The sequence below is a fragment of the Pristis pectinata genome, chromosome 3, assembly GCF_009764475.1.
Source record: "Pristis pectinata isolate sPriPec2 chromosome 3, sPriPec2.1.pri, whole genome shotgun sequence".
Classification (NCBI taxonomy): Eukaryota; Metazoa; Chordata; class Chondrichthyes; order Rhinopristiformes; family Pristidae; genus Pristis; species Pristis pectinata.
The window spans coordinates 75,783,472-75,808,935 of record NC_067407.1 but is presented as its reverse complement, the minus strand read 5'-3'; the positions used below and the strand labels follow the sequence as shown (position 1 = coordinate 75,808,935).

Below are 25,464 nucleotides of genomic sequence, written 5' to 3'. Positions count from 1 at the left end.
AATTGGATACAAAATTGACTTGGTGGTAGGAATCAGAGGGTGGTGGTGGAGGGCTGTTTTTCAGACTGGAGGCCTGTGACTGGTGGTGTGCTGCAGGGATTGGTTCTGGGTCCCCTGCTGTTTGTCATCTATATTAATGATTTGGGTGAGAACATAGATGGCATGATAAGTAAGTTTGCAGGTGATACCAAATTTGGTAGTATAGTGGACAGTGTAGAAGGTTGTCTAAGATTACAGCAGGATCTAGATCAACTGGGAATGTGGGGCAAGGAATGACAAGTGGAATTTAACTCAGGCAAATGCAAAGTGTTATATTTTGGCAAGTTAAACCTGGGAAGGGCTTACACAGTAAATGGCAGAATGTTGTAGAGCAGAGAGACCTAGGGGGTATACATACATAGTTCCCTGAAAGTGGCCACACAGGTAGGGTGGTGAAGACAGCATTTGGCATGCTTGTCTTCATTGGTCAGGGCACTGAATACAAAAGTTGCGATGCTGTGTAACAGCTGTACAAGACATTGGTGATCCTGCACTTGGAGTATCGTGTGTAGTTCTGGTCACCTAGCAATAGGAAGGTCGTCATTTAGCTGGAAAGGGTGCAGACAAGATCCACAAGGATGTTACCGAGTCTGGAGGGCATGAGTTAAAAGGAGAGATTGGATAGGCTGGGGCTTTCTTCTCTGGAGTGTAAGAGGCTGAGGGGTAACCCTAGAGAGATGTATAAAATTATGAGGGGCATAGATGAAGTGAATGGTCACAGCTTCTTTTTACAGGATAGGGAAGTTTAATACTAGAGGGCATAGATTTAAGGTGAAGAGAAAGAAATTTAAAGGGGACCTGAGGGGCAACATTTTCACAGAGGGTGGTGGATATGTGGAACAAGCTGCAAGAGGAAGTGGTAGAGGTGGCTATAATTACAAATGTTTAAATATATTTGGACAGGTTATATAGGGAAGATTTAGAGGGAAATGGGCCAAACATTGGCAAATGGGATTAATTCAGGTTGGCGTAGACAAGTTAGGCTGATCTGTGCTGTATAATTCTATGACTAAGGAAAATATGAAAACAGGCATGACGACAAGAAACAGGGCCCCAGGCGGAGTACAGAGAAAAGCCGCAAGGGAATTGGAAGTGATTGGGTCAGGTTTAGAGTAACAGCCAAAATAGACATGAGAATTGACACAGAAATTGAAGGTACATTGCCATGTTATATAACAAAGTTAGTAGATTGTCTGGGTAAAGAGAATTTAATGTTATATTAATCTATAAACTACTCTTTATTGTGTAACATGCTTTTTGACAGAGAAAGTCAAGTTTCTGGTTAATATTCATTTGTACCTAAAGTTACTAAGCTATTCTAACACTGTAATTATTTCAGTTTTGCTTTACTTTTACTTACTTTGCTTTGATTTAATTTTACAAGTGAAGAAGGCATAATTAAACTGTATCAATTAACAAGATCTCTATTGGGGGTAGATTATAGTGTCTGCAACTGTTTGCAGAATGGGCTGAACTTGCCAATGGTGGTTAGCTGCTCACATTTGCATGGTAAATATGTACTTGCCTTTAGCAGGCGCCAGAACAAGCCCTGACTATGAAAAGCTTTGACAGCGAAAAGCTTTGACAGCCGGCAAATCCATACCCCTAGGTTTAGCTGTCTGTCAAATCTATTGCAGACTTGGAAAGATTCTAAATGTCATTCTAAAACATTCAAACCCATACAAAAATTAAAAAAGAATTAAATATGAAAACAATTAGAAATAAGGAATAAGAAAGGATTCGGCCCCTTGAGCCTGCTCCACTGTTCAATAAGATGACGGCTGATCCATCTTTAACTTTCCTTTCTTATCCCAGCCTTTGATTCCCTTCTACCTGAGCACTGAATATGTTCAAGGATTCATCCTCTGCAGCTTTCTGTGGTTTATAGACAGGGACCCTTCATTTTACAAGTGAAGAGGAATTAAGCCTGCAGCTCTCTGAGGTCTTTCTCTACATAAATAATCAGTCTTCCCACCAAAGTGAAGAACTTCACATTTTCCCACATTTGCCAACTTTTGGTCTACTCGCTTAACCCATCAATCTCTCTCTCTCTGAACTGAATGTATCCTTCTCACAGCTTGCCTTCCCTACTACTTTTGTATCAGCTGCAGCTTCCTTCCCTTAAATTATTAACATGAGCTCTTATCGTGCAAAGTAAACTTTTGCGTGGCTTCATTGTCAAACACTTTTTGAAAATCCATATACATTTTCTGGTTCTCCTCTATTCAATCTGGCTGGTACTTTCTCAGGAGCTCTTACAAACCTTTGAGACATGATTTCATTTTCATGAAGCCATGCCAATTCTGCTCGATCAGATTCTGACTTACCAAATATTTTGCTATTATCTCTTTAATAATTTATTCCAATATTTTTCCAATAATAGACATTAGGCTAACTGACCTATAATTATACACTTTTTGTCTCTCAATCTTTTAGCAGTTTTCCAATCCTCAAGTATTTCTCCGGAATGTTTGGAAGATCAAAACCAATGCATTCAGTATCTCTGTAGCTATTTCCTTTATGATCTTAGGATGCAACCATCAGATCCCTACACTAAATTCCTCAGTGATGGCAATGATATTTAATTCTTATTCTGTATTTTTTGGTACCAATGGGATATTTGTTGCATCTTCCACCATAAAGGCTGATATGAGATAGCTGTCATTGATTAGAAGAAATGAAATAATACTTGCCCTCGCCACAAAGTACCTGTTCCTCTACTGAAATGGACTTTCTATTCCTACACTGGGTACAAGCTGGAACAGGTTCTGCCAGCAGATTCACACTAGCAGCTGGACTTTAGCCCAATGTTGGAGTGGCAAAACCCCAGTAAAGAGCAGGCAGCAAATTCGAGACTTCTGTGCTCGTGCAGTAATGCTGAACTTGGTTGCACTTACATGCAGAACCATAGTATTTCCCAGGTAGTTCTGGCCTTATGAATGGGAGGGAAACTGGCTGGAGCCAGGCCTCTATCAACATTGTTCTGTCATTGAGCTCCATCAGCTGATTGGTAGTGGGCAAGAGCAATGCTTTTTATTCCCTCCCCCCTCCCCTGCCCTCACAACCTTGTGGGAAGAAGCTGAACTCCGATTTAGATTAGTATTTCATCATGCTCAGAATCAGTGCCACAACTGCCCCGAGAATGTAGAGAGGCTAGGTCATTCATTTTCACCCTCCAGGTTTAGTTGTGGTTTGACCAGGCAGAGCAACACAAAGAAGTTACTGTGCCAACTCATTCTTGTTAATGCATAGAACTGAGGTCATGAAATAGGTTGGATTATCAGAATCTGAGCTAATTTGTTTTAAGTTACTTTAAGCATCATGAAGAGCAAAGTTAAAACCTAGGGTTCTAATTCTGGTATAATAATCAGAGTAAATGGAAGAATCAGCTCAAAGATCAGAGAATTTAAAACCTAGGTTAGCACTGCTCAATGCCTCCCATGTTTATAATTCCCAAGATCTGTTATGTTGGTTCAAGATTTAATTTGGGCAAAAACCATAGAAATAGCTGTACCCCCTGTGAAAGTTATGAAATGTCACCAGCTGCACTGGTTTAGGAAGTCTCTTTCAAATGGCACTCATTTTCCTCAGTGCTTAGCTGTTTATACGTTTATTCACACACACAGCTGGGAGAGCCACTGCCTAACAGCACCAGAGACCAGGGGTCAATCCTGACATCTTCCTGTGACCATGAGTTCTTTCTCTGGGTGCTCTGGTTTCCTCCCAGATCCCAAAGATGTGTGGGTTGGTAGATTAATTGGCCTCTGTAAAAAAAAAAATTGCTCCTAATGGGTAGATGAGTGGTAGAATTAGGGAGGTTGATGAGAATATGGGGAGAAAAAAGGGTTTAATGTAAATGGGTGGTTGGTTGATGGTCGGCATGAACTCTGTGGGCTGAAGGACCTGTGTCTGTGCTGTATGCTTCTGTGAAGAAAATATTTAACTTAATTATGACCAGAATACAGCAGTGAAACCATTACATCGTTCAGTATAACCCTTTCAAAAATAATATAAATGTATATTTAAATGATATGTTTTACAACTTCCCAAACTGCCTTACAACCAATGGATTACTTACAAAGTGAAGCTAATTGGTTTAAAATCAGACTGTTCAGAAGTTGAGAACAGGAGCCCTTTTAAAAGTGATTTTTGCAGGAAGACCCATTTTGGGCTGTAATAGCGAGACTGCTGCAGGCTGCCACTCATGATACATCAAGGACTGAGTACTTCTTTTAAAGAAGCAAAGGAATCCATTTTGTTCTATTAGGTTGCCTGATGGCACTAGTTTAATGAAGATTTTAAGCTTATAATTATGGAAATGAATAGCAGGGGAAACTTGTAAGTGCCTAGAGGTAGAATTTCCTCCTTGTGATTACACCCAAATTGTGCTGCTTGGATTACACTTCAAGTTCAAACAATGAATAAATTGAATTAATAATATTTTTAAGAATAAATTACATTAAGTTTCTTAATTAAACAAATAAGTCCTAAATAGATTGTTGTTGTTTTTATCCAGTGTTTAATTAAAAGGGTCACAAAACATTGCTGTAAATTAAACGAAATCAGCAGTGACAAAAGAATAAGAAAGACTTGCATTTATGTAACACCTTGAGACATGCTAAAATGGTTATCAACCAATGGAGAAATGATGAGGTGATCAATCTTATAATGTATGAAATGTAAAGACAGATTTCACACCACAGGAGGCCATAGTCATAAGATAACTAACACATTATCTCTCAATGAACATCACAGATTAACATTGGCCAGTACATCAGGGAGATTGCCGCCACTCTTCCTCATAATAATGCTATGGAATCTTTGTTTACACCAGAGAGGGCAGGCAAAACCTCCATCCAAGCTCTTACCTGAAGGATCCTCAAAGTATTTCATAAGGAGATTATATAGTCAGCTCAGTGGAACGAAGGCACATCCTCCTGATCAGAGAGAAATGCTAACCACTGAGCCATGGCTGACAGCTACAACATGTACATCAGGACTACAGGTCCTTCTGAAATTAATGCTTCAGTGTGTATGCCAAGATTTTCTTGAGTGGGTGGTCTGGATAATTTTTAAACAATTAATCTGAATTTTGTTTTAAATACGATTCTTAGATATTGCTATTAACTGTCTGCATATAACAGATAAAACACAATCAAATGAGGAAAAAAGAACACTATTGAATTGCTGAACACTGATTTCATACCAGGCAGGGTGAAATACAAATTGTCTAGTTTGGTTTGGAATTTCATTTAGGGCAAGTTTTCACAAATACCTATTAATGTCATTTGATAGGATCACCAAATTATTCCATATGATCAACTCCATGCACAGTAAGGATTTTTGTTAACGCACTGGTTCACAGTACAAACCCCAAGCTTAGTTTTCATGCTTCTAAGGAAAAAGGGAAGAAGCTTTTGGATGCATCCAGACAAGTACATGAATTGCCAAGGCATAGAAGGCCATGGACCTAACATGGATCAATGGGATTAGTGTAAATAGGTACAACATGCAGCATGACATGATGGGCCAAAGGGTCTGTTTCTGTGCTGCACAACTCTATAACCCCACGATACATTCAAGGAAATGAGGATGCATTGACACACACTTAATTTTTCTACTTCAGTCCTAGACCATTTAAAAATTTTATCTATTTACAAATAAACTGCGACACATAATCCATTTACAGTAGATATCCTGGCATCACATTCATAGAAAAATAAGAACAAAAGAACCCTTTCACCCCTTTAACATGCTCTGCCATTCAAATGGAACTACCCATCAGAAGAAACAGTTCCTTTCAATCTGTTGTAATTGATCATCTTAAACATCTTGCTTAGGTTCTCCCTTAATCTTGCGCGTTGAAGCCCAGTCTATGCAACATGTTCTCATGGCTTAGTTGTTTTAGCCCTGCTATAACTCTCATAAATCTGATTTGTACCTACTTCTCATCTATGGTATCCTCCCTGAGTTGTGGTACTGCAGGCAAATACAGTACTGGGGTCAGGCACCATAATTATCCACGAGAATCATAGCAGCCTTGAGAAAAAAAAAGCTTTTGCACAGTCATGATGACAAATGCTCACATTTCATGAAAAGCAATAGGTTGAGTGGGCAAAGATCCAGCAAATGGAGCATAATGTGGGAAAATATGAAGTCATCCAGTTGGCAGGAAAAATAAAAAAAAGCTTTATCGTTTTATCTAAATGGTGAGAGATTGCAGAGCTCTGAGATATAACAGGATCTGGGTATCAGAGTGCATGATTCACAAAAGGCTAGTATGCAGGTATAGCAAGTAATTAGGAGAATTATTGTTTCTTGTTATGGGGACTGAATATAAAAGTAGGGCAGTTAAGCTTCAGTTATATAAGCACTAGTGAGACCACAGCTGGAGTACTGCGCACAGTGTTGTTCCCCTTATTTAAGGAAGGATATGAATGCATTGGAAGCAATTCTGAGGTTTCCTAGGCTGACAGTTGGAATGGACAGCTCGTTCTCTGAAAAATGGTTGAACAGGCTAGTATCCACTATAGTTTTGAGAAGCGACAAGATTGTGAGAGATCTGGACATGGAGTATGCAGAGAGGATATTGCATGTTGTGGGAGACTAGAACTGAAAATTAAGGGATTGTCCATTTAAGACAGAGAATGAAGCAATTTTTTTATTCTCTCAGAAGGTTGTGGAATGGAGTCTTTTCTCAATGGAGTTCCTGACTATTTTTAAAACAGACTTGGATAGATTCTTTGTCAGGAAGGGGGGGGGGGCGTGGAAGCTTACTGGATATAGGTGGGAATGTGGAGGTTACAATCAAATCAGCCATGGTCTTATTGAATTGTGGAGCAGGTTCAAAGGGCTGAGTAGCCTACTCCTCCTAGTTCATTTGTATGTTCATATGTAACAGAATTGATGTTAACTACAATATCTTGACAGCAGTTTTAGATATTTAAGGACTAAATAAAAGGTACAGTTAGAAATGATAACACGCTCACAAGGTTAAAAAAGAGGGCTGGCATCTAAAGTAAATAAGAACATTTAACTGCCTGGGGCTAATTGCATTCCCAAATGCAAAAAAAAACAGGAATGTACAGGCAACTAAACTAAGCTCAGTGCAGAGTGAGTCCAGCTTCCTTTATCACTTCTCAACTACTTGAAATGAAAGGAAAGTTCCCATATCTTTACTCAAGTAACACTTTCAATATACTTGAGAAAAGAGAGTAAATGCACAATAGTCACTTTTAATGAGGTAGGTAGCAGGCAACTAGCTAATATCCAACATAGATAATTTTGAATAGTGATATATTCAATGAGCCTAAAAGAAACATATTTAAACAACATATTTTGATACAGATCACAGGAGGAGGTGGGTGACTAACGGGCTGTTTAATGCAACTATGCAAAGTATATTGTACAAAGCACGGCCTTTTGAGATTACTAGAACCGCAGGAACAGTTAAGAAAACAAAGTCAATGAACTAACAAACAGCCCCACCTTTCCCTGAGTTGCAGCCTGTGCCCTGGCCTGGTGTCTCACAAGCATCAGCAGGTACTAAGGGGCAGGGTAGAGATACAGTATGTTCTTTGCAACTGGCTGAAGGTAACTACTAGGAGGGTTTTTTTTAAATGTGAAAGCATCACAGTAAAAAGAAAACAAATAGCATATAAAAAGCAATTCAATTCATAGCAGCTCCTGTGCAGGGTCAAGTTTAAATCTCTGTGGAAATAATACAACCATTTGAAAACTTCATGACAACTGGCTCAGCAAATCAAAGCAATGTACTGCTTTTCAGAAGTTGGATCTTGGCCAACCTTAGATTAGAAATGATTTCTGAAACAGTATAAATCAAACATGAAGGAAGGATTACCTACGACCCAGTTTTAATCCTCACACGGAGTTAGTTTGCCAGCAGCACTGCAGAAAGTAAATTTGAAAGTAAGCTTTAAAATCGACCACCCTGTGAGCTGCAGTTAATCATTTTCATCAACTCTGTCTGATACCTGATGTCCCATTTACTGTGCACAGCCAGGGAGGCAACCATTCTGTCCTTTAGCCTGCTCCACCAGTTTGTCAAATTATGATTGATAAATAGTTTGAGCTTTGCATTGGAAATTTCAATTGACTCAAAGCATCCACACCTTCTTGAGGCAGAGTGTTCCAGATTGCACAAACCTTTTGTAGATTCTGATGGCAAACAGGCTATAGTTGGTAATTCTACAATGTGATCTTGGGAGTGGGCTATAACTGTTCAACAGCTCTCCCTATAAAAACCTGAGGAGATTACAGTGCGAGGAGCTGAGTTACATCACTGCCTTCATGTCAAACACTCCTTTCCTGAGAGGTTTTTATCTGGTGCCTCTACCCACTGATAGGTTATACAGAAGTGCCATTTTGGGTCTGATGTCAGCCCAGGGCCTTTGGTAGATATGTACTCTCCCCCAACATGGGGAAAAGACCCTGGTCAACGGCAGATACAACTTAGTATGGACTGGGTGCCGGTGCATCCAATACATGCCTGGTTGTCTGCTACTGGTAATTCACAGAGGGCAGAACTGCCAGCAGGGAATCAACAAATCTTACAAGGACTGACCCTGCTTGTGCAGCACAAGAAGATTGAATGTCCCCAATTATGGGTTGAGAAGTAGTGCTGGAACCTGGCTAGGTAACTTGCCACCTCTAGCATACGGGTAATTTATAAAGGCTTGCAGTTATAGTACCTTCCACAACCCAAGGTTGTTCCAAAGCACTATAATTTGGAATTAGAACTGGTTTGTGATCGTCACATGTACTGAGGTACAGTGAGAAACATGTCTTGCATACCGTTCATATAGGTCAATTCATTACACAGTGCATTGAGGTAGTACAAGGTAAAACAATACAGGATACAGAGTAAAGTGTCACAGCTACAGAGAAAGTGTAGTGCAGGTAGATAATAAGGTGCAAGGTCATATCGCAGTAGATTGAGAGGTCAAGAGTCCATCTTATCGTACTAGGGAACTGTTCAATAGTCTTATAACAGTGGGATAGAAGCTGTCCTTGAGCCTGGTGGTATGTGCTTTCAGGCTTTTGTATCTCCTGCCCGATGGGAGGGGGCAGAAGAGAGAATGTCTGGGGTGGGTGGGGTCTTTGATTATGTTGGCTGCTTTACCGAGACAGCAAGAAGTGGTAGACAGAGTCCATGGAGGGAAGGCTGGTTTCTGTGATGTGCTGAACTGTGTCCACAACTTCCTGCAGATTCATGCGGTCCCAGGCAGAGCAGCTGCCATATCAAGCAGTGATGCATCCAGGTAGGATGCTTCAACTCCAACTTTTATTGTGCATCAATAAAAGTTGGTGAGTGTCAAAGGAGACATGCCAAATTTCTTTAGCCGCCTGAGGAAGTAGAGGCACTGGTGAGCTTTCTTGGCCATGGCGTCTATGTAATTGGACGAGGACAGGCTATTGGTGATGTTTACCCCTAGGATCTTGAAGCTGCTCTCCACCCTCTCAGCCTCAGCACCGTTGATGTAGACAGGAGCACGTGCACCGCTCCCCTTCCTGAAGTCAATGACCAGCTCTTTTGTTTTGCTGACATTGAGGGAAAGGTTGTTGTCATGACTTTATGTCCAATGAAATACGTTTGAAGAGTTTTTTTGCGATGTAGGAAATGAAGCAGCCAATTTGCACACAGCAAGCTCCCACAAAATGCAATAACAAAATGACCAGATTTTATTTTAGGTTAGTAACATTGGTTTAGGATAATTACTGACCAGGACAGCAGAGGGGTGTGCTTGAATAAAAACCAAGGCAAAGTCTTGGTTTAGTGTCTCATCCTTATGTCTCAGCTGGGAGTGCCTCATCCAGTGAAGGCAGCTCCCTCCATGACACTTGAGTATCAGCCATGACTATGTGTAGAGCCCACTGAAGGAGGACTGGAGCTCTCATCCTGTAATAAGGTGGCACGTGTACTAGCAACTGATCTATGGCCTACATGGTGGCAAAGAAAATAGCCTGCCTTTGTCTAGCTGTTTCCATGAAAAAGCACAAAGAAGATTGAGAATTCAACGCTGGAGGAAATTGTCTGCACATGTCTGCCCAACCCCTCCAAGATGGACAAGTCACACAGAGTAGGTAATGTGACGACCTGCACAAAAAGTACTAACAAAAATAATTGCAATGCTGCTATTGCAGAGTGAACTTTGGACACCATTTTAGGAGCCCTCTACCCTTTAAAACAGAAAAGCATACGCTGTGAGTAATTCATGACAGCTACACCTTAGTAATGACAGTGTTTCCATGTGGTTCTTGAAAGCTGATTTTGCATTCCTATTGTGTGACTTACTCTGGGTTATGTTTGCGAGCGGTATCCAATCACTATTTGTTAATTATAGAGGAAGAAAGCAGGTGTCATCTGACTAAACCAGGAATCTACTTGCATTCTTTCCATTTTACAGTTAGAAATAAGTTTTAAATGAAAAATGCTTCAGTATTGACACAAAGTCCTTGAACACTCCGACCTTGTGAAGTTACATTTCACCTGTCCAACACTAGCCTTGGTGCAGTATTGTAGACTTTGGGGAAGAAGAACGCGCCTTCCAAGTCTGAGATCAGGGATTTGAGCAACAAATCTCCCCTACATCATGGGCAGAGTGCTGGATTGCTTCTTACAATATATCAGCAGCTACTCTGAGGAAAATATTTTAGTGACTGTAAAGTGTTCAATGCTATACAAACACAAGTCTTTCCTTTTCCTTTTAGAAATGGCATAGGGAAAGAGTCAACATTTCAAGTATTTAGCCCTAGATCCACTCCAAAAATGGGTAGCTCAATGTGAAGCAAAACTGTTGTGAATAGAGGTAGGTTACTCCTCTCCCTCCAATCCCCACTGAACCCCCGACAGAACCACAAAAAAGGGTTCCAAGCTATACACAGAGAATAAAGCAGCAATCATCTGGCTCCTCCCGGCTAGACCCAAGGGAGCACTTGCTGTCACAGGAGGATAAACTACATTAAGATCTCTACAACTGCTGCTACTGTCAGCCAACCGCAGTGGCCATCCCTGCCACCTGCCCATCCTGCCCCAAAACATACAAACACAAACAAGTGCACGTGGACACACTCAGGAACAAGATTAGGTCTATTTGCCTGTTCCAAAATTAAGTGAGAGCACAACTGATCTTGATATTTGACCTAATTATAATAGACCTGCTCTTTCTTTATATCCCACAATAACTTTGATTAATAAGAATCTCTCAACCTAAGAGTTAAAATGAGCAGTTAACCCTGCATCACTTGCCCTTTGTGGAAATAAAAGCACATGTGGGCAGTGCACACAAATGACCACATGCATTCAAACATGTGTGCACATGGATTCACCATGAGTAAAACAAAGGCTGCTGAAAGTCCCCTGTTCCTGAGACAATTGTTGGAATAGCTCCTATTAAACACTCAATCTCTACAAGTACCAAGGGTAAAGTTCAGGCACCTGCCAAAAAGAAACCATAGTCTAAACCATCTTGGAATGCAGAAAAGGGAGCTCAAATTAAAATGGCAAGCTTCAAAAAGAATATGAATTCTAGTGAGCAAGAAGCTTCAGTCTACTTCTCTCCCACAGAAAGGACTATTAGAAGGTTTATAGACTTTGCTGCTATCAGATTCATTTCCCACCATCCTCCACATATTTCACCGATTCCAAAACTATTCTGTTTCTCCCAAGTGCTGCTCACACCCATCCTCAATAATCTGCATAGGCTCCCAAAACCCACAGAGCTTCCAATTTAGACCTCATCTTTGTGCTTCAATCTCTCCATGGCCACATTCCACCCCTTCTATGCAACACCAAGCTGACCCAGCCCTCATGCATTTCAACTACCCTTCAGCCATTTTAAACTCACATCTGTATTTGTTTCATAAGCCCCTCTGCAACTCGAGACTTTCTTAGGCCCAGATTTTTCCCCATGCTTTTCCACATCCCTGTCCAAATTATAATCTGAGCTCTGTTGTAGATCAGAGATTAGGAAACAAGTTTGGAGGCTGCTATAGTGTGGTCTGAACTGGGGTTGCTTGTTATGGGCCTGGGCTTATTATTCTACATACTTGAAAATATAACTTTAAAAAAAAATACATCTCATTGCCATCATTTTGTTATACAGATAATGAAACCTTTACAGGCAGCAATGTTTGGCAAGTTTTTCTTTGCTTCACAAACAAAATTTTTGGCTTACTACTTCCTTAGTAGTGGATCCTCAAAGGACAAGTGGAAAGGATAAGTACTGCTCCTGGATTTTAGTCAATATTCTGTCTGTGAGGAGTACTTCACTCTCCAAAAATGATCCAGACTAGGACTAGTTTAAAAGTTGAACATTACCCTAACAAAGCAATCCATCCAAGATCCATTTAGCAGTACCACCTCATTCTACCAGATTATTCTGACGAGGATTTTTCTCCAGTGGTACTTCTACCAAAATGAGTTAGTCTGGAACCCATGGAAGTATTTCATTCACAATGATACCTCATCCTGTGTTACTTAACCTAACCAAAGTGATCCGTACCAAATCCCTTTCGCCATTAGCACCTCTCCCTACCGAAGTGAAACAGATTGGGATTCATTCACCATTAGCACTCCACCCCACCAAAGCAGTCTCCACCAGCTTCTGCTTTCCAATAGCATTTCCTCCTATCAAAACTCATTTATCAGTAGTACATCATCTGATGAATTGATCTAGGACTCATTCATAGTGGTACCACATCCTGTCAAAGTAACCCAGACCAGTTTTAGTTCACCGGGATAGAAATTTAGTAGCTCTGGAATTTCAAGAAAGCTACCCTGTTGTAGATCTCAGCTCAATGAAGTTCTAGTTTTTGACAAAACCACCCAATCCTAGTTTCTCAGCTGGAAGTAACATTCTATCTGCTCAGATATTTATTTTATGTTAATGCTATTTGGTTTGTCTGTTTGAATTTCACAGGCCAGGTGTCTCTCTTTTCACTAGTGGAACAGAGACTAGAAGTAGAGCAGTGTTATTGAATACACTAGCCACTGGCTACATGTAGATAAACTGGGTTCGATGGGACAAAGTGCACACCCAATTTCTAAGTAAAAGTTGACCTGATCACAATATGAACTTTAACCATTTTATTCTTTTATTTGTAAAATGCCAGATCAACTGAAGATCTTGTCAATATTTTTTGGATACACATATTGGGTGGAGACATAAAAATGTAGAATACATGTTCTTGTATAATGGTAAGTCAGGCTATTCAACTCTGATAAAACAAGTGGAGAGCAGAAAAAACTGTACTGTTCTAGCCACATTCTGCAGTGGTTTTCTTTGAACAATGAAGAATTATAACCTGCACAGTAGGGACTGCTCAATCTTGACGATATAAATGGATGCCTAGACTTTAAACATACAAGTGACATCACTGACCTCTTCCAGGACTGACAGCAGTTAGAAGCGGACGTCGATTGGTCATCTTCTGCTGCTTTTCTTGTTGAGATGTATCTCTATTTCCTTCTTCTCCATCATTTGCAGGATGGGTAAAAAAGGCCCACAGTTTGGGTCCCCTGATCCTCCTTATTAGATCCAAGTTTAAACCGTGGCAACGGGATGGTCAAAGGTTGCCAGGTTGCAGAAGCACGCAGATCTGTGGTCTTTACGGCAAAAGAAAAATAAAGAACAAGGTAAGTGGTATTCAGTTTTTAAACCACAAAGGGAAAAATGACAACTGACAGTTTTACAGTGCCAACACAATATGCTCATCTGAGGCTTCCCCCTGTGCTTACTTAACATAGAAGATAACTCAGATACCACATTCATATAACATTTTTCACTGTTCTGATTTGATTTATAGCCAATGTGGAATGGTCACTGCTCTAAGGCAGGAAGATTGACAATCACTTTGGTTCTCAATACTATCCTGAATGCTCATTTTCCACTTTGTGTGGACACGGACCAGAATTCCAGGAGTCAGTAGGGAAGCCGCATTCCTTCAAGGAGGCATTGAACACATCCTTGGTTGTTTCCCTCTGTCTGCCTAATAACCTCTTCCCATGGCAGAGATTGAATAATGTGTCTGTTTCGGGAATCTGGTATTGAGCATATGAACAACTGAGTGTAACCAGGGCTTCAAACACTGGAGGTTCTGGACTGAGGGAGGATACTGACATTGGTTCACTTGGTTGAGGAGCAGGACAACAGGGAAAAACTTGCTTACTCTTTCTGAACAACTTTACAGAACCTTTTTTTTCCCCCCAACAATGAGACAGAAGGCCTTGGTGTAATGTCTCACCTAAGAGACAGCACCTTTCAACATTGAAGTAGTCCCTCAATTAAATTTATGCTGGACTAATGCACCACCAATCACTCACCATTTTATGGCACTTTCCCAGGACATGCAATACCATCCTTTCACCTCTTCTCTTCCTACCATCCAGTGACCCAAACAGTTTCTCCAGGTGAAGCAGTGATCCACTTACACTGCTTTCAATCTAGTGCACTGCATTTAGTGTTTCCCATCTTTACTAGGGAAACTAAAGGGAGATTGGGTGATTGCTTCGTAGAACACCGACCTTCAGTCCACAGGAGCAACCACGAGCTTTCTGTTGCCTGCCACTTTAATTCACCATCCCACTGCCATTCTGACCTGTCTGTTTGAGGCCTCCTGCGCTGTTACACCACAAGCTTGAGGAATAATACCTCATCTTCCATCTGGACACTTTGCAGCCTACCAGGCTCAACATTGAAGTCTCCAACTTTTGGTAACTCACTTTCCCCGTTGGTGTCAGAACTGATCAGTTCTTCTCCAAGTTGTGATGTCGGCTCAGTTTTTCTCACGCCATTGGTACAGCCTGACCAGCTGGTACGTCCCACAGCCCTGATATTAACAACACTTTACACTTCTTTATGTTATCACCCTTTAAGTGTCTCCATTAACCCATTTGACCAGAAGACTCATCCCCTTGGAAACACTGGCTTCACCCTTTTGCAGGTATTCTTCTTACCCTACCCCTCTGTCCAGCACCTTGCAACTTAAACTATGGTCCTATCTCTCTTTCCCAACCCATACCACCAGGCTCAAGGACAGCTTCTATACCACTGTTATAAGACCATTGAACTGTCCCCTACTACAATAAGATGGACTCCTGATCTCACAATTTATCTCATTATGGCCTTCCACCTTATTGTCTGCCTGCACTGCACTTTCTCTGTAACTGTAACACTTTATTCTGCATTCTTTTATTGTTTTTCCTTGCACTACCTCAATGTACTGTTGTAATGAAATGATCTGTATAGATGGCATGCAAAACAAAGTTTTTCACTGTACCTTGGTACATGTGACAATAATAAACCAATTTATAAAGGTTCTTCAAGAAGACGTTAACTGTTTTCTCTTTCACAGATGCTGCCTGACCTGTTGAGTTTTTTTCCCAAGTATTTCTGTTTTAGATAAACTTATGTATTTGCATTGAAATCCCTAGAGTGAAGCTTGAACTGACAACCTACTGACTCAATCATGAAAATGCTGCCACAGAGGCATGGTTGAGACCTGACAAACAATCTGCTAAAATAACAGAGGTTTAAACTTGCACATTAACAGTACAGCAATGATTTCTACCCTAGGCAAATGTACACTGCCCTAACTGGTAAAACTGAAATGCTTTATAGTCCAACTATAATTACTACCATTGCGTCAGCTTAGCTGATATGTCTATACCATCTCAAAATTAGCTTAAGTCGGCAGTGTTAAATTAATGATGTTAGACTTTGACTGTGGCATTGGATGAACATTTAAAATCTTTTTAACATCACCAACATAATGCAATGATAATGTCTTCAAGACTTAGATGGGCAATTTCAAATAGTCATTACTGAACTTTGAGGCAAATGTAATTTGGATTCCAAAAGGCAAAGGGTTAAGTATAAAATAAAAATAGAATATGGTGGAAAATCTCAGCAGGTCAGGCAACATCTGTGAAAAGAGAAACCAAGTCAACATTTCAGGAGAGAGTTTTCATCAGAACTGAGAAAGAGAAAAAACAATTTTTTTTTAAGTTGAGGAGAGGGTGGGGATGGAATGGGTAGGACAAAGGGCATCTCTTTGAAAAGGTGAGACCAGGATGGCCTTGGGGATAAGCGATAAATGAGGTGATGCAGTTGAACAGATAATGGGAGCATTTAGAAATAACCTAAATAAAGGAGCATAAACACTATGAAATTGGGCAGTTAGTGAGTAAGAAAGCAAACAAAAGCACATAACAGTTGTGAAGAGCAGAGCTGTAGGCATGCCCGTTAGGTCAGGCTGTATAACAGAGAAAGAACAACTGAGCCAATATCACAAACAGACTGGGCAGTTCTGAAATAGACAGGGGAAGCGAGTTACCTGTTGTTGAAATCAATATTGAGTCTGGAAGGCTGTCTCTTGCCTAGATGGAAGATGAGAGCTAATTCCTCAAGCCTATGTTGGGCCTTGTTATAAGAGTGCAGGAGGCGACAGCCTGATCGGTCAGAGTGGGAGTGGGTTGGAGAACTAAAGCGGCAGGCAACAGGAAGTTCATGGTTGTCCCTGTGGACTAAATTCAGGTAGTGCTCAAAACAGTTGGCCAACTTGTATTTAATTTCTCCAGTGAAGTGGAGACCACATTATGAACATTAAATACAGGGTTAAATTTATGTTAAACTTGTAGCGGTTGCTACCGCGGAATAAAACAAGACTCTACTCGGAGGATTGCCAAACAGAACTGGTTTATTTTCCCGCCTTGTGCGGGCCCTTTAAGGGAGAAAAACTCCCGCCCAAAAAAACCGGCAATGACGTAAGTCCTACGTCATCAGGACTTTCCCGCGCGCGGGTTCTCCCCGTCGCTCGGAAAGACGAGGCCCGCCGCCATCTTGGGCCTCGTCGCTCCGACGCCGCGCGACCCGACTGCCGAGCCGGTTCGCCCGACTAGACGGTGAGTCGCCACACAACCCCCCCCCAGAACCGGGGAGACAGTCCCCAAGGTCCGTGGGCTGTGCCAGCTGCCGCTTAGGGGGGGCGGCCTCTGCGTCGCGGCGTGGCAACCTCGACAGGCTGTTGCAGATCCAAATGGGCCGGTTTGAGGCGGTCCGCCGTGAAAACCTGTTCCCTGCCTTCAATGTCCAAAATAAAAGTGGATCCGTTATTCCGTATGACTCGGAACAGTCCCTCATATGGTCGTTGCAATGGCGCCCGAGGTGTGCCCCTGCGAACGAAAACAAACTTACAGTCCCGTAGTTCCTTGGGCTGGCAGGATGGGGCTTGACCGTGGCATGAGGTGGGAATCGGGGCCAAGGCGCCGAGCTTCTCGCGCAGTCTTTGTAGAACTGCTGGGGGTTGTTCCCCTTGGTCCTGAAGGGCAGGTATAAAATCCCCGGGGACAACTAGTGGCGCCCCGTATACAAGCTCAGCTGACGAAGTGCGGAGGTCTTCTTTGGGGGCAGTGCGTATGCCGAGCAGGACCCAAGGCAGCTCGTCAACCCAGTTAGGACCCTTCAGGCGGGCCATCAAGGCCGATTTTAGATGGCGGTGAAAACGTTCCACCAACCCGTTTGATTGAGGATGGTAGGCCGTGGTGGTGTGCAGCTGCGTCCCTAGCAGGTTCGCTAATGCAGCCCAGAGACTGGAAGTGAATTGGGTGCCTCTGTCTGAAGTGATGTGGGCCGGAACGCCAAAACGTGAGACCCAAGTTGTGAGCAGCGCTCGGGCGCAGGAATCAGTTGTGATGTCAGTCAGGGGGGGTTGCCTCAGGCCACCTCGTGAACCGGTCGACGATGGTAAGGAGGTACTGGGCTCCTCTTGAAACCGGCAGAGGGCCCACGAGGTCGACGTGTATGTGGTCGAACCTCCTACGGGTAGGCTCGAACTGCTGTGGTGGGACCTTGGTGTGTCGCTGGATTTTTGACGTCTGGCAGTGCAGACAAGTCCTGGCCCACTCACTGACCTGTTTGCGCAGGCCATGCCAGACAAACTTGCTGGCGACCAGTCGGACAGTAGATCTGATGGACGGGTGCGCCAACCCATGTACCGAGTCAAAAACGCGTCTCCGCCAGGCTGCAGGGACTATAGGGCGGGGCTGACCAGTCGCAACGTCGCAAAGTAGGGTCCGCTGACCTGGACCAACCAAGAAATCTCGGAGCTGCAGACCCGAGACTGCGGTTCTGTAGCTGGGCAGTTCGTCGTCGGCTTGCTGTGCGTCAGCCAGGGCCGTGTAGTCGACACCCAAGGATAGGTTGTGGATGGTTGGTCTGGAAAGTGCATCAGCAACAACATTATCCTTTCCGGAGACATGTTGGATGTCAGTTGTGAACTCGGAAATGTAGGATAAATGTCTCTGCTGACGAGCTGACCACGGATCGGAGACTTTGGAGAAGGCAAAGGACAGAGGCTTATGATCGGTGAAAGCGGTGAAAGGCCTGCCTTCTAGAAAGTATCGGAAATGCCGGACCGCCAGATACAGCGCTAGAAGTTCCCGATCAAAAGCGCTGTACTTCAGTTCGGGCGGTCTAAGGTGTTTGCTGAAAAATGCCAAGGGTTGCCAGCGGCCTTCGAGTAGCTGTTCCAGTACCCCACCCACCGCGGTGTTGGACGCGTCTACCGTGAGGGCAGTCGGGACGTCAGTCCTAGGGTGTACCAGCATCGTGGCGTCTGCCAGGGCGTCTTTGACCTTAACGAAAGCAGCCGCAGCCTCGTCAGTCCAGGTGATGTCCTTGCCCTTACCAGCCAGCAGCGAGAACAGAGGGCGCATGATACGGGCTGCTGCAGGGATGAAACGATGGTAAAAGTTGACCATCCCAAGGAATTCCTGTAGGCATTTGACTGTGTCGGGGCGGGCAAAATGGCGGATAGCATCCACCTTGGCGGGTAGGGGTGTTGCCCCGTCGCTGGTGATTTTGTGGCCGAGGAAATCGATAGAGTCAAGTCCGAATTGGCACTTGGACGGGTTAATCGTGAGGCCGAAATCGCGGAGGCGGGAATACAGCTGGCGGAGGTGGGAAAGGTGTTGCTGGCGGTTACGGCTGGCGATCAGTATGTCGTCCAAGTAAATGAACACGAAGTCCAGGTCTCGGCCTACTGCGTCCATCAGCCGCTGGAAGGTCTGCGCAGCGTTCTTAAGTCCGAACGGCATCCGAAGGAATTCGAACAGGCCGAATGGGGTGATAATCGCAGTTTTGGGGACGTCATCCGGATGGACCGGGATTTGGTGGTATCCCCTAACGAGGTCCACTTTGGAAAAGATGCGGGCCCCGTGTAAGTTCGCTGCGAAGTCCTGGATGTGAGGGATGGGATAGCGGTCCGGGGTGGTGGCGTCATTCAGCCTGCGGTAGTCGCCGCAGGGCCTCCACCCTCCAGTGGCTTTGGGGACCATGTGCAGGGGGGAGGCCCAGGGGCTGTCTGACCTGCGAACAATCCCCAGCTCCTCCATGTGATGGAACTCTTCCTTTGCCAGGCGGAGCTTGTCTGGAGGTAATCGTCGTGCTCGGGCATGAAGGGGTGGCCCTGTGGTAATGATGTGGTGTCGTACCCCATGTGTAGGCCGAGAATTTGTAAACGAAGGTGCCAAAATCGATGGGAATTCGGCTAGGAGCTTGGCGAAATCGTCACCAGAAAGGGTAATGGAGTCCAGGTGCGGGGCTGGTGGGCTGATTTCTCCCAGGGGATAGGTCCGGAGAGTGCTAGAGTGGACTAACCGCTTCCTTCGCAGGTCGACTAACAGGTTGTGGGCCCGAAGGAAATCGGCTCCTAGGAGTGGTCGGGCGACGGTGGCAAGGGTAAAGGTCCAGGTAAAACGGCTGCCGCCAAAGTGTAATTGAAGCGTACGGGTGCCGAAAGACCGTATCGTTGTACCGTTGGCGGCATTGAGTAGAGGACCTGGTGGCCTGTCACGAGTGTCGCGGCCTGTCGGGGGCAAAATACTGACCTCCACTCCAGTATCAACGAGGAAATGCCGTCCAGATTTCTTGTCCTGAACGAAGAGGAGGCTCTGTCGGTGGCCAGCCGCCACTGATGGCTACGGCGGCTGGCCCTGGCGTTTCCCTGAAACTTGCAGGGTGGGCGGCATCGACGGGCCTCCGCACCCCACCTCTGATGGTAGAAGCACAGCTGGTCACCCGTGTCGTCGTCTGCGTTCCTGGGGCGTGGCTGCTCGGTTGCTGGGGCCAGGCGAGGCAGGTGTTGGGCTCGCGGCCTGGTGATTTGACTGACGAACGAACCGCTCTCGCGCTTGGCCCTCCACAGGACATCTGCCCGGGCGGCCACCTCACGGGGGTTGCTGAAGTCGGCATCAGCTAACAACAAGTGGATGTCATCGGGGAGCTGTTCGAGGAAGGCCTGTTTGAACATCAGGCATGGCTTGTGTCCCTCGGCCAATGCCAGCATCTCATTCATTAGGGCGGATGGGGATCTGTCCCCCAGGCCATCCAGATGAAGCAGGCGGGCGGCGCGCTCACGACGGGAGAGGCCGAAGGTCCGGATCAAAAGATCTTTGAAAGCCGGGTACTTATCTTCCTCCGGAGGCGACTGGATGAAGTCTCCAACCTGGGCGGCTGTCTCCTGGTCCAGAGGGCTAACCACATGGTAGTACTTCGTGGAGTCGGAGGTGATCTGCCGAAGGTGGAATTGCGCTTCAGCCTGGTCAAACCAGACGCTGGGCCGAAGTGTCCAAAAGGTGGGCAGCTTGAGGGCCACTGCGTTGGCTGCTGCGCTGTCGTCCATTTCGCGGGTCCAAAAGCCGTTTGGACCGTCGGGGTCACCAATGTAGCAGTTGCTACCGCGGAATAAAACAAGACTCTACTTGGAGGATTGCCAAACAGAACTGGTTTATTTTCCCGCCTTGTGCGGGCCCTTTAAGGGAGAAAAACTCCCGCCCAAAAAAACCGGCAATGACGTAAGTCCTACGTCATCAGGACTTTCCCGCGCGCGGGTTCTCCCCGTCGCTCGGAAAGACGAGGCCCGTCGCCATCTTGGGCCTCGTCGCTCCGACGCCGCGCGACCCGACTGCCGAGCCGGTTCGCCCGACTAGACGGTGAGTCGCCACAAACTGTAAATATATTCATTGTTTGGATAGTTTAAAAAAGTCCCATTAAATGGGTGTAATACAGTTGTTTCTTAGAGTGATTATAGGTAATATTGTGCCGCTATTCATACAATTGTGCCTTCCTTATTTACAGTCATTGAGATAATTAATATTTAGTTTGTTTTTTTAAAAACAAAAATATTTTATGGGTGAAAGAAAAATGTAAAGCCATTCTATATAGCAACAAATAATCTGCTGGAGGAACTTGCTGTAGGAGATTCAACAATAAGTTTTAAAAGGTAATTACATATCACCACTTTTAGTGTTTGGTGTATTTGTATTCTTCCCAATGTCTATACCAACTATCAAGACAAGGAAGGTTTGAGCGAATAACACAAAGCGCAGAAGCTGACTGTAACTCTGAATGCCGGTAGCTGTAAGTTCAATCTTTAATATTCCTTATTTGTTCAGTTTTCCTACTGTAGCTTTATGCAGAAGCTTTATTCTATAAATGTTCTTGTGGAGTCAGATACATAAACCAGTCCACCTTTTTCCCAGGGCGGAAATGGCTAACATGAGGGGGTATAATTTTAAGGTGATTGGAGGAATATTTAAGGGGGATGTCAGAGGTAAGTTTTTTTTTTACACAGAGAGTTGTGGGTGTGTGGAATGCGCTGCTGGCAGAGGTTGTGGGGGCAGATACATTAGGGACATTCAAGAGACTCTTATATAGACACATGAATGATAGGGAAATGGAGGGCTATGTGGGAGGGAAGGTTAGAGCAGGATAAAATGTTGGCACAACATCATGGGCTGAAGGGCCTGTACTGTGCTGTTATGTTCTATGTTCCAATCACTGGCAGTCCAGGTGAATCCGCTCCAGGTCATTGAAGTCTAGCAAGAAGTTACTAACCATCCAGTCCAAGGGAATCCGCTCCAGGTCTTACAGGTCTGACCCTAAACAATAACTTACCTGGTGGCTCCACTTCAGAACCAAAGAGTCGCCACCGCGTATCTCGGAAACGTGGCAAGAGGGCTGGGCTGCAGGCAAGGCTGAAACAACGTGGATACAAGACCCCACTCCCCAGCTAACATCCAGTCCATTGATAACAAATTTGATGAACTAAGGGCAAGACTGACCTACCAAAGAGAACTGAGGGACTGTTATGTACTACGTCTCACTGAAACATGGTTCACACCTGCCTCACCTGACTGTGCTATTCAACCTGAGGGCTTCTCAATTCATCGAATGGACCGTACAGTGTCGTCAGGCAAAGTTAAAGGTGGAGGGGTCTGCTTCTTAATCAATAACTTGTTGTGCTCGGACGTGACGGTCCTGGCGAGCTCCTGCTCACCCAGCCTGGAATATCTAATGGTGAAGTGTCGACCATTCTATCTGCCAAGGGAGTTCACTTCAGCTATCCTGACGGCAGTCGACATCCCACCACAGACGGACATGAAACCTGCACTCAATGAGCTATACTCCGTGGTCAACAACCTTGAGACAGGATACCCTGAGGCCCTCTTCATTATCGCAGGTGACTTCAATCAGGCCAAACTCAAGAGTGTGTTACCAAAATACCATCAGCACATCTGCTCCACCAGGGGCATCAACATCCTTAACCACTGCTATACAACCATCAAAGATGCCTTCCGAGCCACCCCTCGTCCTCACTTTGGGAAATCAGACCACCAGGCTGTGCTCCTTCTCCCTGCATACAAACAGAAACTGAAACGGGAGGATCCGGTACGGAGAGTCGTGCAGTGCTGGTCTGAGGAAGCAGATGAGCTCCGACGTGACTGCTTTGAGACAGTGGACTGGTCCATGTTCAAAGACTCAGCTGCCAGCCAATAGGAGTATGCCACCACCATCACAGACTTTATCAGCAAGTGTGTGGAGGACTGTGTACCAAAGAAGACAATACGGGTGTTCCCAAACAGGAAGCCATGGATGAACCGGGAGATCCACTCCCTACTGAAGTCGAGGACTGCTGCACACAAATCTGGTGATCCTGATCTGTACAAGAAATCGAGGTACGACCTTCGGAAAGCTATCAGGGATGCCAAGAGGCAATACCGACTCAAAATAGAGCCCCTGACCAGCCGAAAGCTATGGCAGGGCTTACATGCCGTAACAGGCTACAAGACGATGACGGGCTGCATAGTTAGCAACAGCGCATCCCTTCCTGATGAACTTAACGCATTCTATGCGCGTTTTGAACAGAAGGGAAGTGGATCGTCACCACCCACCTCCAATGCAGCTGAACCTGTGATCACCGTCGAGGACGTAAGATCAGCCTTCCGGAGAGTGAACACGAGGAAAGCATCTGGCCCAGATGGTTCCCTGGCCGTGTGCTCAGATCTTGTGCTGATCAGCTGGCAGAAGTATTTGCGGACATATTTAACCTCTCCCTGCTTCAATCTCAGGTTCCCACCTATTTTAAGAAGACCACTATCATCCTGGTACCAAAGAAAAATGAGGTAATGTGCCTCAATGACTACCGACCAGTGGCTCTGACATTCACCATCATGAAGTGCTTTGAAAGGTTGGTCATGGCACGCATCAACTCCAGCCTCCCAGACAACCTTGACCCACTGCAATTCACCTATCACCAAAACAGGTCTACAGCGGACGCCATCTCCCTGGCCCTACACTCAGCTCTGGAGCATCTGGACAGCAAAGACACCTATGTTAGACTATTGTTTATTGACTACAGCTCTGCCTTCAATACAATAATCCCAAGCAAACTTGTCACCAAACTCTGAGACCTAGGACTCAACACCTCCCTCTGTAACTGGATCCTTGACTTTCTAACCAACAGACTGCAATCAGTGAGGATAGGCAGCAATACCTCCGGCACGATTATTCTCAACACTGGTGCCCCACAAGGCTGCGTCCTCAGCCCTCTACTCTACTCCCTATACACTCATGACTGTATGGCCAGATTCTGCTCTAACTCCATCTACAAGTTTGCAGATGATACCACTGTTGTAGGCCGTATCTCAAACAGCGATGAGTCGGAGTACAGGAAGGAGATATAGAGAGCTTAGTGGAATGGTGTCATGACAACAACCTTTCCCTCAATGTCAACAAAACAAAAGAGCTGGTCAGTGACTTCAGAAAAGGGGGCAGTGTACATGCACCCGTCTATATGAACAGTGCTGAGGTCGAGAGGGTTGAGAGCTTCAAGTTCCTGGGAGTGAACATCACCAACAGCCTGTCCTGGTCTAATCACGTGGATGCCACAGCCAAGAAAGCTCACCAGCACCTCTACTTCCTCAGGAGGCTAAAGAAATTTGGTTTGTCCCCTTTGACTCTCACCAACTTTTATTGATACACCATAGAAAGCATCCTATCCGGATGTATCACAGCTTGGTATGGCAACTGCTCCTCCCAGGACTGCAAGAAACTGCAGAGAGTTGTGGACACAGCCCAGCGCATCACGGACACCAGCCTCGCCTCCTTGGACTCTGTCTTTACCTCTCGTTGTCTTGGTGAAGCAGCCAGCATAATCAAAGACCCCACCCACCCGGGTCATTCTCTCTTCAGGAGCCTGAGAGCACGTACCACCAGACTTAAGGACAGTTTCTACCCCACTGTGATAAGACTATTGAACGGTTCCCTTATACAATGAGATGGACTATGACCTCACGATCTACCTTGTTGTGACCTTGCACCTTACTGCACTGCACTTTACTCTGTACTGTTATTGTTTTTACCTGTACTACATCAATGCACTCTGTACTAACCCAATGTAACTGCACTGTGTAATGAATTGACCTGTACGATCGGTACGCAAGACAAGTTTTTCCACTGTACCTCAGTACAAGTGACAATAATAAACCAATACCATGGGAAAAGAGCAAGCCCTTCCTAAACTCTGGCATCTTCCCAATGGGCCAAATGGCCTCTTCCCATGCTGTAAGATTCCATGATTATAGCAAATATTGGGTGTGAAAGAATCAAGATTTCTCTCTCAACTAACAACACAAAACAGATTATCAACTCAACATTTCACCGCTGTTTATGGGGATTTGCGGAATACTAATTGGTTGCCATATTTTCCTACATTATAACAATAACTCCACTTCAAAATTACTTAATTGCATGTAAGAAAACTTCAGAACTCCCAAGTCAAAAGGTGCGATGTGAAAATGCCTTTTTCTCTTTGACCTGCACTCTTCACTATTACACCATGGACAGTATCACCATATTTGATTAATGTCCATGTAAAGTTTTAAAATTTCCCAGAACTTGGAGTAATAACTGAGCTGCCCCTTGCACATGCCAGTGGAAGATATTGGGAACAATAGGTCTGAGGTTTTGAAGCAGCTTCATACCCTCATCACAAAGGTTTAAATACAATATAAAATAACACATTGTAAAATGATCACTGAACTCGTTGGATTGCCAACAACAA

General features: G+C 44.6%; 1 protein-coding gene across 1 annotated transcript in view; it reads right to left on the bottom strand.

Moving 5' to 3' along the window:
- Positions 1 to 25,464, bottom strand: part of dzank1 (double zinc ribbon and ankyrin repeat domains 1) — an 85,613-nt gene that overhangs the window by 19,370 nt on the left and 40,779 nt on the right. The window contains 3 exon segments of the mRNA XM_052012149.1: positions 13,443 to 13,508; positions 13,511 to 13,546; positions 13,549 to 13,659. Coding sequence (XP_051868109.1) covers positions 13,443 to 13,508; positions 13,511 to 13,546; positions 13,549 to 13,659 — 213 coding nt within the window.